Source organism: Lutjanus erythropterus, chromosome 5, assembly GCF_056507025.1.
Source record: "Lutjanus erythropterus isolate fLutEry1 chromosome 5, fLutEry1.hap2, whole genome shotgun sequence".
NCBI lineage: Eukaryota > Metazoa > Chordata > Actinopteri > Lutjaniformes > Lutjanidae > Lutjanus > Lutjanus erythropterus.
In genome coordinates this window covers 26,777,105-26,791,122 of record NC_139321.1, presented here as the reverse complement: position 1 = coordinate 26,791,122, position 14,018 = coordinate 26,777,105, and the positions used below count along the sequence as shown (strand labels likewise).

At 39.3% G+C, this 14,018-nt stretch overlaps 1 protein-coding gene across 2 annotated transcripts; it reads right to left on the bottom strand.

Moving 5' to 3' along the window:
- Positions 1-1,593: 1,593 nt before the first annotated feature.
- On the bottom strand, positions 1,594-9,391 carry npy7r (neuropeptide Y receptor Y7). Of its 2 annotated transcripts, XM_084718432.1 has the most exons (3): positions 9,262-9,391; positions 3,222-3,336; positions 1,594-3,052 (listed from the first exon to the last, which is right to left on the bottom strand). In XM_084718432.1, exons 2-3 carry the CDS (start codon positions 3,254-3,256, stop codon positions 1,915-1,917), a joined length of 1,173 nt encoding a protein of 390 aa, XP_084574558.1. In that variant the 5' UTR covers positions 3,257-3,336; positions 9,262-9,391; the 3' UTR covers positions 1,594-1,914. The 2 variants fall into 2 exon arrangements, with proteins under 2 accessions (XP_084574558.1, XP_084574559.1); XM_084718433.1 differs by lacking the exon at positions 3,222-3,336 and having other exon boundaries at positions 9,262-9,386.
- Between the last annotated feature and the right edge of the window lie 4,627 nt (positions 9,392-14,018).

Genomic DNA, 14,018 nt, shown 5'->3' with positions numbered 1-14,018 from the left:
TGAATTCTTAGATCCCCTGGGTGGGCTCTACACGAAAGCCTTGGTTTTGATACCTTGGAATGTAAAAGGGTTCCCTGTAGAACACCCTGGGTGGGTTCCAGATGAAACCCTTGGAAAATAAATTGTTTCTCAATAGAACACCTTATGTGGGTTCTAGACAAAACCTTTGGAATATAAAAAGGGTTTTGGGTGGAACTGATACACAATAGAAGTGTTCTCTGTAGAACCTCTCTGGGTGGAACCTTTCCCAGGTATAACCCTTCAGGTTGGGTTCTGAAATGGTGTAACTTTTACAAAAGGTTCTACCAGAGACCAAAAAGGATTCTCCTGTAGGAACAAGTCGAAGGACTGTAATCACCATTTTCACACAGCAGTCATTTTCCTCTGATGTCGCTCTCAGGGTGGGAGGATAAAATATTGTATTGTTCCTGGTTTCAGGTTAAAATTAATGTTAGCTAGCTAAGCAGCTAAACTGGGGTTGCACTTATGTTGGGTTAAAAAATAATAGTCAGATTTGACATTTTTCCTTGTCATACTTAGTTTTGTGTTGAATATAATCTGAACATCATGTCACATAATGCAACTGACTGAGGTCAGGTGCAGCAAGACAGCTCATGTTAACATTAGCATACATTGCTAGCTTGATTACATCCAGTGCATTTTACTTTCAGGCTTAGCATTAAATAAATGTGTTCAAGATGTGCGCTGATATTTCCAAATGATTTACGCCTTTCCTAGTGTATCATGTAACATTCAAACAGCCCTGTTAGCTGGGAAGTGTTTGAATGCTCATGGTTGCTGTTGTCTCACAGCAGTTAATGGGCTATCAAATCTGTTGTTTTGTCTTGATGTCCCTCCAGATTTTTGCTATTCATTGTCTTTTCAGTTGCTGATCAATCAGGAGGGATTTGTCAATTCTCTACATTTATACGACTTGCGATCTTTAACACAGCAGTACAACATTTGAGCTTCCCATGTTGAGAGTGACGTCAGAGGAAAATGGCCCATGAGTGAATATTGTGAACTGGGAGCCCAATATGGGCGCAGAGGCCCTGTGGTTGATTAATGTTCCTCTCCTCCAAAAACAAAAGAAAATTTAGCAGCTAAGTGCAGAAATGACATTTGACTTCCTACAAATCCCTTTTTTCTTTTTTCTTTTTTTTTTTTTTTACATATTATCCTCGAGAACAGCTTCTGTAATGATATTTGAGAACTTGCTGCTCTTACTTCACACAGTTCAGTGGTTTTTAATCCCATTCCTTTGGACACAGATGGCCTGCCGGTCCATTTAATCAGGAACAGCTGGTTGCCAGGTGAACACAATTAACTTTCTGGTTGGACGAAAAATTAGCGATAGCCTCCTCTGGATTCCTTGGACAATGATTGAATGTAAGAATATTGGCAATAATTCAAAATGAGGCATTTGGATTAAACGAGTGAAAATCATCCAAATCTTTTGGACAGCCAACAAATAGAATAACAAGTGTGAGAACTAAGACTTCACAGTCACAATAATCCCCCTCTTGCCTTCAATAAGCATGAGCACATTAACAGCCTCAGATAGGCGATAAATGCAGAATTAATTGGATTAATTGGACATGACTTACCGACAAGAGTTCAGCATTCACAGGAAACACATTATACATTGTACCAAGTTAATTAACACCATAGTAAACATTGTAAAGACATATTTGAAGACGTTCAACAAATGTATTTTCAGTAGTACCATTCACAAAGGAAAGAAGAGCCTTACATAAAGCAATTTGCATGCAAAGCTTTGAGCCCTCTCCAGTGACATAGACTCTCCATTCAAGTCACAAGGCTACTTTTGAAACACAAGCACCAAGAACAAGAGGTGCCTTCAACGTGATCATAATAGCGTCATCATCACATCCTGCAGGCTTTTTAATTATCTCACACAGCAGTTGGAGGGTGGCCGCCATTACGACCATTCAGAGTCAGCCCTCTTGAGGAGCGTGTCCTGAACGAGCCCTCAGCGGTGAAAGACTCTGGCTTATCCTCGCAACGGAACACCATTAGGAAGCCATTCCTGTAGTTTTTATTCATCCACCCATACAGGAGAGGGTTGGTAAAAGTCGAACACATAGCCACAATATGGAACACTGTGTATATCAGTTTGTATTCCTTCAACCTGAGCGCCAGGTCCAGGTCGCTGGCCAGCTGAATCATGTGGAATGGCAGCCAGCAGATAGCAAACACCACCACCACCAGTGCCAACATCTTGGTGGTCTTTTTGCGGCGATTGATGCTGTCGTTACGGCTGGACGGGCTCACGTGATTCTTCAGTTTGACCCAGATGCAGATGTAAGCGTAACTGATGATGGCTAAAGGGATGATGTACTGTAGGAGCAGCATTGAGAGGCTGTAGATGACTCCGTCCCTGCCCGTCCCGTGCGGCCAGTTCTCAGAGCAGACAGAGATACGAAGGTTGATGGAAGGGATCTCTTCGTGCCGGTACTCTCTGAAGATGGCAAGGGGTGCTGCCAGGACAGCAGACATAGCCCAGGTGAGTGCCATGATGAGCAAGCTGGAGTGCCACGTGAGACGTCGACCAAGGTGGAAGACGATGCAGCGATAACGCTCTAGAGCGATGACAGTCAGGGTCAGGATGGATACGTGCACGCTCAGGGCCTGCGCAAAGGGTACCATGTGGCACAACACTGCCCCAAACTTCCAATCATCCAGTAGAGTGTAAACCAGAGTGAAGGGCAGGCAGAGAGTGTCCACCAGTAGGTCTGCCAGGGCCAGGTTTGCTATGAAGAAGTTGGTCACTGTTCGCATGTTCCTGTAGCGAATAATCATATAGATGACCAGAGAGTTCCCCAGCAGCCCCAGCAAAATGATCAGGGAATACGCTGTGATCAGAGTGATCTGGACTCCGAGGTGCTTGGTGATGTCAAAGTGGAAACCAGGTGGGTATAAACCTGTACTGTCGTTGGATAGAATTGAGAAATTGTTTTCACCAGCCTCCCTTTCACTTGTGCTGTTGGACATGGATGGTGGGCTCATTTTGTCGAGGCTGTGCAGACACCTGAGGAGAGAAAACGCAAAAAGAAATAATCTCAGCATTTTCTGACACAAGGCAAGTCATTCTGAAAAACACTTGAGATTGACATGTTAATTTATTTATTTCACACTTTTCTCTCCACTTTAGATTTCCCAACACTCTTAGTCTGCATTTCCTGTCACTGTCAACTCACCTGTGCATTACTGCACACATGGTGTCACCAGTCATAGACAAATATACTCTCACGCTGCATTGGCCTTTGGGTTGTGCGCCAGTGTTGCTGCCATTTTGGTCCCGGCAAGCCTGACCTGTGAACAAATGTAAACGGGGGAGCTGTGTTTTTTTCTGAATAAAGAACACTATAACTTTATTTACTTTTTACAACTTCCTCAACTGATTTCACTTAATCATTTTCATATTCAGGGGTTCATGATGTACGTAATTTCAAAGTTAGAAAAAGGAAACTTTTTTCCCACTTTTCCTATAACATAACCCCTTGAAACATGACCCACTGACATTCAGCTGAGATACACAGTTCAACCGTTTACATGTACTTGGTCCTGATCGGATAAATATGGTGGCGACACTGATGCATCACAGCAATGAGTCAAAGTCGTCAGTGCGGTGTCTTCAGATTTAATGCCGCCATTCACCTTATGCATCCCTCTCTGTGCAGGCGTCTCAACCAGCTAGTACCAGTTTGGGGTGCAGTGACAAGAGCTTGATCCTTCACTGGGTTCCCACTGCCAAAGACTGCCACTTGTGTTTGCTTGAATGCTTGACTGTGCAAAAGGTACCACTGTTGAGAATGGAGCCTTGGATCTCTTTGGTAATGGCCTTGTATTCTGACCCCCTGGATACCTCCTGGTTCATTCTCCAACTCTCTGTGCGCAGCTAGGCAGTGGTGCAATACCACAGTGTGGACATACTCTAGTAAGCAGTTAAGTAGTAGTAGTAGGTAGTAGTGGTAGTAGTTAGCACTCATCATGCGGAATGGCCCATTTCAGAATCGTATTATATTACTAGATTAAAATAGAGTGAGAACATAGCTTCTCTAAAAAAATGAATGATGAAGCATTAATACGCAGGAATTGAAATGTATAGAAAATTAAAAGAATTTCTAGAGCCCAACAAGTTGTTTGAATGACAGAGCAGTAAACTAATACATTATTGTTCAGTTCCAAAATACATAACTGTTTTGTGTATTTGAGGATTCACTGCGGTCTGTGTAATTTAATGACAATAAACTGACTGAGCATAGATAAACTGAGACATCACTGAACTTGTTCTGATTTTCCTTAAGACATCTCAGGCTGTTCATCATCTGTTTTGCAGGTGGTTCATTCATTGCGAACATTTTCAGAATACTTTACACTGAAAAAGGAAAAAAAATGGAGGTGTTGTTATTTATAAGTTATTATGCAATGGTTTTACTGCCCTTGCTTACTTTAGATCTGATTGTGCTGTATGTGGCCCATGGACTAAAAAAATCTTGATTCCCCTGCATTTATTTAATGTTGCAGCTGAGAACAGTGGACCTAATTTCAGTGATATACTGCTGAGTAGACTAATAATAATACGTCATATTCTATTAGTTGCTTTACATTTTGTATCAATAATCTGAACCTGGAAAGTAACTTAAGTTATCTACATGGAGTAGCATACAGTGGAAACAAATACCTCAAAATTGCACGAAAAAGTACAGTAAAGGTACAGTCTTGTACTGAGTAAATGTAGTTATTTTCCACCACTGGCTCCTGGCCGATTGTTTCTTTCTTTTTATGCAACTAAGCAATGAATGTCTCATGTCATTCAAACTACAAAATGAGGTATTGTCATGTATTCTCAGGGTCTTCTTCCTTCTCAGCACACGATGAACTACAAGAGCACTGACTGCATCCAACTTATAATGAAATCTGACTAAACAGAACTGATACACAGCAATTTCATTATTCTCCTCACATTGTCTGGAAAGGGTAGTTTAGGTTGGTTGTAAATGTCATGCTGTTATTAAAGTCATTTAGTATTTCACTTGACAGAATGAAATAGCACAATTTAGAAGTTAAGATAATAATTCTCTAATGAATGCACCCTAATCATTAGAACAATTACCCAAGATTGCATTCAGAAAGTGGCGGTTCGGAAAAGCTAAGAAAATGAAAAACACATTTCGGTAGTTTAACCGATGATAATCAATAGAAAATCAGCTCTGTTTGTATGCACTTGTTCCAAACTCAAACTCAAAAAAACAAGCCTTATACGCCATCTATATTGAAAATTTCTTTGCCTATAGTTATGTGTGTGTATATATATATATATATATATATATATATATATATATATATATATATATATGTATATATGTATGTATATATATCAGCTGCCCTAAATTATTCTGTAATGGTTAATGCACCAGTATGTAGAAGCTCTTCAACCAAAATGATATTTTTAATGCTAAAACATAATTATTGTTATCTGTGAATTTTCAAATTTACCGTTTTACCAAAAAAATCTGAAAAAACAGTAGAGCACATTATTATTTCTCGATTACGATTATAGTTATTTACTTGCGTTCCTGAACAGAAAAAAATGTTTAAGTGGTTGAACATCATGCTTGATTAATTTCTGACTTCTCAGAGAAGCCCAGTGAGTCGGCTCAAATTTGGGTATAAAAAGGTGGATTCAGTTTGAAATTCCTCGTTCCTGTTCAAAATGGTAAAACACCAAGAGTTCACTGAAAATTAAAGAGTCTGCATTAAAGCACTTCATGAAGCTGGATGGTCTCTGAGACAAATAGGGAAAGACGTAAAGTGTCTCACAGTGTGGTCAAGTATGCTTTGGAGTCAACTGCAGAGACTGGTACTTACAAAGTTAAATGAAGCAGATGTCAGACACCTCAAGATTTTAAGTACTAGAGACAGAGGGAAGACCACTGCTGATCTTCAGGCAGAGATAAACGCTTCTAGATCAGAGTCCGAGAAAAAGCAGACGACTGACGTAACAAGGCTTAAAGGGACAACTAGCTGCTAAGAACCCATTATTGTTGCCTGCAAACATCCAGAAATGCCTCAGATTTGCCAGGGAGCACAAACACTGGACATTTGATGACTGGAAGAAGGTACTCTGGATGGAAGAGTCCAACTTTGAACTCTTCGGACAGCATCGTCGTGTTTATGTCCTTAGAAAAGCTGGGGAACGTTTTGATGCCAGATGCATTTCACCCACAGTGAAACGCGGTGGAGACTCCATTATGGTATGAGGTTCCATTTGTGGAAACAGCATAGGGAAAAGTACATAAAAACAATGCCAGCAAGAATGCAAGCTGTCATCAAGGCCAAAGGAAGCCATACAAAATATTACGGTTTTTGGTTATTATGTGTGAAAAAGGACTATTTAGTTGTTTCAGTTTGTTATTTGCCAAATAAATAACAATAACATTTTTAGTTTTAAACAAGTTTTTGAAAAATTACTATTTTTTTCTCATTTTTATGACAAGTGGTCTAAAAACACACACACACACACACACACACACACACACATATATATGTATATATATGTATATATATGTGTATATATATATATATATATATATATATATATATATATATATATATATATATATATATATATATATATATATATAAATATATACATAGAAATATGTATGTATACATGTGGTTACAGCATGGACAGGGACAGTAAAACCTGTGCCATTATAAAGGCCCAAGGAAGATGATGGAGGAAGCAATGTGACCAGCCAGTTCAAAGCTTCATCATTAGAACTGCAGACTGCTCTCATAACACAGTCTGCATCTCATAAAGGAAATATTGTGTTGTGTTCCTAAATTCTGCCTGAAAGATTGCCCATATCGCACAAAAACTCTCTCTCTTCTCAGTATACTCTCTGTACTTCAGCATCTTGTCATTTCTGCCAACTTACCTGAGAGCTCCTGCTGAATAAAAAGAGAATATTTTATCATGGCATGTATAAAAACTACTGTCAGTGTTGGACTTGTAAGTAACAGTTAAGTCCCCACATCCTCATTAAGCACATTAATGCTAATTTCATTTAGCGACAGTAGACTCAGCCAGAGGCTTTCAACAAATCCACTGTACTCTGACTCTCTGATTTTTGAGTGTTAAAAACTGGACATTTTTGTAGTTTTTGTGTGTTCGTAGGCCTGAATGGTGTTGTCTTCATGGGATTACTGAGACAAAAACAGGACACTGTTTAGTGAGAGGTCATCTCTTTGGTGACAGACACTCTTTGGTTGCTCTGGGGATCCTGTAGCCCATTTTTTGACAGATCATTGCACAGACTTCAGTTCACTGATATCTTTGTTTTTATATTGTTCTATTTGCAGCTCAATATTTTATTTTGGAAAATGCTTTCATTAATTTTGTTGTATTGTGTTTCTTTGTACAGCTGTAATGATTACTTGATTATCTATTGATTCCCTTTGCAACACGCTCAGTGTTGCGAAGGGAATGTCTGTAATTGATTTCTTTGAACAACAGGAGTTATTGTTGCTTAGCTGCATATGGAGGGTTAGAGAATGGGCCAGGAGGTTTTCAGGAGGACAAAATACCAGCCCACCACCACTTAAGAGACTCATGGTTCAATCCCCAGCAGGTATACCTTTGGCATGGTCAGGCATTCAAGCAAAAACAAGTGTCGGTCTTCAGTGGCGGGAAGCCATTGAGGGATCATGTCCTTGTCAGAAACTCATACTGATTGTTTGTAGGGGTGGATGTAATGGATTACAACTACTCAAATCACAGTAATTCAGTCAACTTTTAGATACTTGTGCTTTTATAAATACTTTTCATATCTGGAATTTGACTCTTATTTAAGTATGTATTACACTATCTACTCTTAATTACAGGTGCAACAATAATTTCAGTAATTGATTAGAAGAAAATTAATCGGCAACTAATTTGATAATTGAGTAATTGTTTCTGTAATTTTTTCAAGCAAAAATGTCAAGCAGCTGCTGGTTCAGCTTCATAAATGTGAGGATTTGCTGCTTTCCTTTGTCATTTATGACAGTAAATGAAGAGTCTTTGGGTTTTGGACTGTTGGTTGAACAAAAGAAGCAATTTGAAGACATCACTTTGGGCTCTGTGGAACTGTAATGAGCATTTTTCACATTTTATTTACTAAATAATTAATCAATTAAGTGTGAAAACAATCAGCAGATTAATGAAAATTATCACGAGCTGCAATGATTAATCAATTTTGAATCAATTATTAAATGAATCACCAACAATTTTAACAAGCAATTTATCAATTTGAGTAGTTTTTTACAAAAGCTTCTTAAATGTGAATATTCTCTGGTTTCTTTATCCCTTTATGTTGGTAAACTAAATATCATTGGGTATTGGGTAGACATTTGAAGATGCCAGCTTCTTAAATATAAGGATTTGCTGCTTTTCCTTGTCATTTATGGCACCAAATGATCTTTTGTATAATATACACACACGTTGAGAGTCATGAAATCACTCACAGGGTAATTCTGAATCTATAGGGACTGCTGAATTTGTGGTCATGACAACTACACTGTGCCACTGCCCATGAACCAAAAAGCGTGTAAAGGCTGCGTGTAGCCCCTGCCACCAGAGCACACAGGCACACAGCAGAGCAGCAGGATTTATCAGGCAGACCACAGGCGACATATGCACTTTACAGAGCACTGGTAATTTGTCAAAACACCCTTTTCTGATCAGCGATTGTAATCCATGACTTGAGACGAGCTTGTGCCTCTGAGGGATCTGTTCCTGTACACCTGCTGGGGCCACAAAAAGCCACAATAGAAGCGGGCTGTAGTGAACTCTGCGTAAATTTCGATGAGACACCTACTTCCCAATCAAATAGGCACTAATGCTTCGCTCGTGCGTAATTCGTCGCTATTTGTTTAACTTGCTGAATAGTGCGCATTCAGATATCTCCAAGAGAGCTCTCTAAGCTGATTGAACCGACCAGACAGGTGCAAAACGCTTCCTCCAACACAAAGAGCCTCTTGCGCTCCGTAAACTGGACACTTGTTCATCCTCCTTAGAAAATGTTCCTCTCATCTCCAAATTACGCGCATATAGTAGTTCCAGTAACCACAAGTTACGCAGCCACAAAAGAACAGAGCATTGAACATCCCTCACCCCAGGGATACATTTTTGCCACTAAAATAGCCTCGCAATATCAAGTTAAAGTCTCAACCACAGATTAATGGACTCACCTTTCCCCCTATATCTCCTTTTGCAAGCGAGTCTTCACCCGAGAGTGGCGTGGAACAAGGGGAAAAAATCCCGAAGCTCCTCCCAAGCTGTAGCGCCCAGTGCGCATCTTGTGGCTCGACTGTGCGTTCCTGAGGCAGGTCTACATGCAGGATTCAGCGAGAGTGAGCGTCCACATCAGTGCCACGCAGGGACCGTCACTGGAGATCTGCGCAGGGATTGCGCTCTGTGGACACATCTATGTTATTTAATTTCTACTGCATCACACGTTAAAATGTGATTAAAGCTACGACAGGAAGTTTTAACCGGTTCCAAAACAGTCTCAATTTATTAGTGATACCTTTCTAAGACCCCCGTGAGCAGTCGAGACCATCCGAGAGATGATTGGCTATTTCTATGAAGTTATTTTTATGCCTGGCACGGGTCGGATCCTCCTTAAAATCAGATGAAACAAGCCTGTTTACATTGTTACAGCCAGAGGTACATGTAAGCCAGTAGAGAGGTAGCAAGGGGACATTTTTTATTTAGATCATTTTATTTTTGGTGTTATATTTTGTAGTGATAACGCCTTTATCAAAATCAACACAATGTAAAAGTTCCTTGTTTAAATACCACAGAATGGCCTTTAAAATGCCAAAGCAGATAGAGCTGCATCACTGAGGTTATGACATTTTGTTTTATCTCCACGTGTTATTCACTTTATTTACAGGCAGACTTTCCACTTTAAGGATTGTTATTTCCTCCTCTTACAATTTTGAATGAACTTTGGAACAATACAGGACTGTAAAAGTAAATCCCCCTCATCTATTGCTTCATCTGAGGCTCCATGTCACTGTCACATTTGATATAATTTCAGCAATCACATAAACAACACTGTTTCATAATACTGTGCGGGAAGCCAGTGTTTGTTAACTGCAACTGTCAGATTTAGTTGATTCCCAGGGAAAACAATAAAGACACAAATCTCTCACAGATCCTTTCCATGGCATCTTAAATTAGATTAAAAGTTATTGGTGAATTTATTATTTTTAGTTTACGCTGTAAACACACACATGCGTGGGCAGTTTAGGGTGCCAGATCATTACAAAAACAAACACCTTACTGAATCGCAGCACATTTGAATAGCGTTTGGCATTTTCAGTATTCTGAGTGTGTCACTCACCCGAATGATTTCAGTTCTCATGGGGCTCAAATGAATGAGGTTATATTGTAGTGTGCTTGGACCCATTGTCCTCCAGATAATGTAGCACAGCATCGAGCGGTTTATGAAAAGATGGTTGGATGGTAGTGAAGGATTGTCCAAGGCTGATTTTGATATCGTTCACAGTGTAGAAAAAGTATAATAAAGCAGAAGTCTGAACTTAGGTGCAAACTAGATAAACCTGGAGCAGGTTTATGCAAAGGTTGCAGTGAAATGGATGGGAATATTGAAGCAATAAGACAAAAGACCTTTTTCTCAGCAGCCATATTTAGGAAATTGATGGGTAAACACAGGTGTTACCAGTGATACTAATTAAAGTCCCATTCCAGTGTAGCACCCTGACTCTGCTGGACTTGAATATAACAGAACCTTCATTAGTAGATATTATTGGTAACACCTGTGCTCATGCTACTATTTCATGTCAAAATGGCTGCCATGAAAAGGTTCTACAAGGTTACATGTATTTGCAGCGTCCCTTCCAGAGACTTGAGTCTTAAGATAGGATTTTTCCAAATTTCAAGGTATCACAGAGGCAAATCCTACCTGACTTTAGGAATCCTATCTTATTTTATCTTATTTTCCTAGCAACCAAAACTAGTTTTCTCCTGTTGCCGAGCTAAACAGCTTTGTAACTATTGGTTTTGTAAAAATTCTGAAACAAACATTACATTGAAACATACAAAAATGAAGCAGAAACAATGTTTTGGTAACATTTGTAGACAAATCCAAAGATATTCTTTTAGGGAAATGATAATGATGACAATAAAAGAGCAGTCATATGTATTAAACAAGCTAACATTACCATTAGTTACTACTACGGGTGGAAAAGTTAGTTAGGATAACTTAACTTAACAATTAACTCAACAGTTATCCTAAGGCTAGGAGAGTCTATTTTGTGATATATTAAGCATTCACAATGTAAAAGCAATAAAAGAGCAGGCATACAGATTAAACAGGTGAGCTAGCACTACTGTTAGTTACTGTAAGCAAACACTACCATTAGCTAATTAGTAAGTTAGCTACTACTACAGGTAGAACAGTAGCTAATCTGTTACTTACTGTTAGCAAAACTAAGTAGCAAAACTACTGTTAGCTACCATTAGCCAGTAAGTTAGCCAATATGACAGATGGGTAAGTGAAAATGTGGACAGCCTGACAGTTATCCTAAAGCTAGGAGAGTTTATTTAAGATTTTGGGAAGTTAGGATGCTTGTATAACACATTTCCAATCTTAAATTAGGACGGGAACATAATAAGGAACTGCTCATCTAGGTCAATGGCTTTCCAATATAAAGTGTAATTACCATGATTACCAAACAGTTAAGATGGGATCACCGAGATAGGAAGTTTCTGTAACACATCCTCAGTCCTGTGGAAGTGTGAATGTCCTCAGATAATCAAGGGAATGCCCTCAGACACACTTGAAACGAGACATAAACAAAGGAGCTTTACTACTGTCACCTGCTAAGAGAATGTTTTGTGGTTTTGATAACAGAACAGGAGATCACGTCTCCCTTGAGCCATGTTTTCTGCATTTCCCTGGAGCCATAAGAGTTACCTTTCACCACCCCAGCTCAGATTTATCGTTCAGGGAGCGACGTTTTAAGAGATCGTTGGATCTTCCTGGTGGGATTTTATTTGATGATGCAATAATTGGTGCACTGATTGACTCAGCAACAGAGATTACCCTTATTGATCCGGTCTCTGCCTCAATTTATTCTTTCAATTATGAGAGCCGCCCCACAGCCTCCATGAGCAGTGGGTCACTCTGCAGTCAAGGTTGACAGTTCTCTCAGCCTGGCTTGCATATTTCACTGATAAAGGAATTCTGTCCTTGCCACAAACTTGCTTATCTTCAACATATTCTGAAAAATTGCAAGCTTTAAAAACATGGCCTGGAAGGGGACCTTTCTACTTTGCAGTGTCATTTTAAGTTAAACCACTGGGTTCACTGTAGGTCTTTGCAGCGTCGTACATTTACCTGTGCTTGTATCAATCTACATGTACCTAATTAGTGAGCTCTGAATTCCCCTACCTATGGGCCAGGGATTTTATATGCATGGTCCGCTGCTCTCCATCTGATTGCTGTTTCTGTCAAGCTTCCCATGATCAGAGGCTGTGGCATCCTCACGTCACACTGCCACAAAACTCACAGCGCACAAACTACCTGGGTTATTCATCCCCCGTCTCTGCCTGTCTGCCTGTGTGAGAATTAATTAATGTGGGAGATGTGGAGGATGGACAAACTGAGAAATCCCATTCATGCCGCCTACTTTCTCCTTTGGCTCTTGGTGTTTCCCAGACAGGTTAAACTTGACAGGTGGAGACTGAAGCCTACTCCAGATAACAACTTTTAATTCTTCAGCAAATCAAGATATTGATTTAAAAGGATGGACAGTCTGTGAAGTCCACAAATTGGATTCCTGGAGTAAACATGTGTGGGATGCTCCAATTACACCCCTGTCTGCCTGCTACACTCTTCTTTTATTCTTAGACAAGGCCAATATGTCTAGGGAAGCAAAACTGACCTGAGCCTGAGCCTGTCTTGTATCTTTTGGCTTATTTAACAGGGTCTGTGCACATAAATAAACATATCTATAAGAGTTAGTCAAGAGGCTATTTTTCATCTGTAGACCCTGGACAGATGTTACAAATCACCCCAAAGAACAAAATATAAGACTGAAATTTCAGGGATATTAATCGTTTATTATTTATGAACATGTTGGAATGATAATAAAAGGAAATATTATATTATTCATGTAATAGAAACATCATTCAGGACACCTTTATACTGCATAAGATTATTTTTTTATTTTGAACATGTAAAAATGTGATGATAAAATGTTCAAGGGAGAAGCACACAAAAAAAACAAGTAACAAGTCACAATATTGACATTCGTGTTCAAAAAGGAGTAGGAGGAAGTGAATAGAATAATCAAGTCCCAGCCCCTCTGTATATTGGCAGATGTACCATAGGTGGAATAGCAAATGTGGCTATTTACACTTGGGTGTATATAGCAGAGACAAGCATCCAGGCATCCAATGATGCTATTTGCACTGAAAGTGAAAATACATGGCAGAGGAAAACTATGATCTTTTCCTAAACCCAACTCAATCTAAAAATTATAAGTTAAGACTAGCTTCAAATTCTGTACAATTCTGACTCCTTCAAGAAAGTCCTGTGCTGAACCCATTCACCCACCACAACCTCTTAGTTAAAGAGGCTTTGTTATTCTTTATAGCTAAAATAAGGCGGTTGGGTACAAATAGACAAATGGCTGCTGTGCGTCTATTTTAACATGGGTGCAAATAGTTTTATATTTCATCAATACAATTTGTGAAATGCTTAAATATTCCAACTTTTTGCCCCAGTTTTCACCATACATACTGAATCAAATCAACAAATGTAAACATTCATAACACAGAAAGAGCAAATAAGCAGAATAAAGCAAGAAAAACAAAACAAAAAAGCAGTACAAATCAAAATCAAACTACACATCCTGTCGACCTGTCTTACTGCGCAAGCTCCACTCGCTGATCAGTCATTCCATATGCATTC

Excerpts from the sequence above, each read along its gene's own strand:
- npy7r (XM_084718432.1), bottom strand. The coding sequence starts at position 3,256 with ATGACTGGTGACACCATGTGTGCAGTAATGCACAG. Across the intron at positions 3,053-3,221 it reads ATGTGTGCAGTAATGCACAG|GTGTCTGCACAGCCTCGACA; the intron begins GTGAGTTGACAG and ends TTCTCTCCTCAG.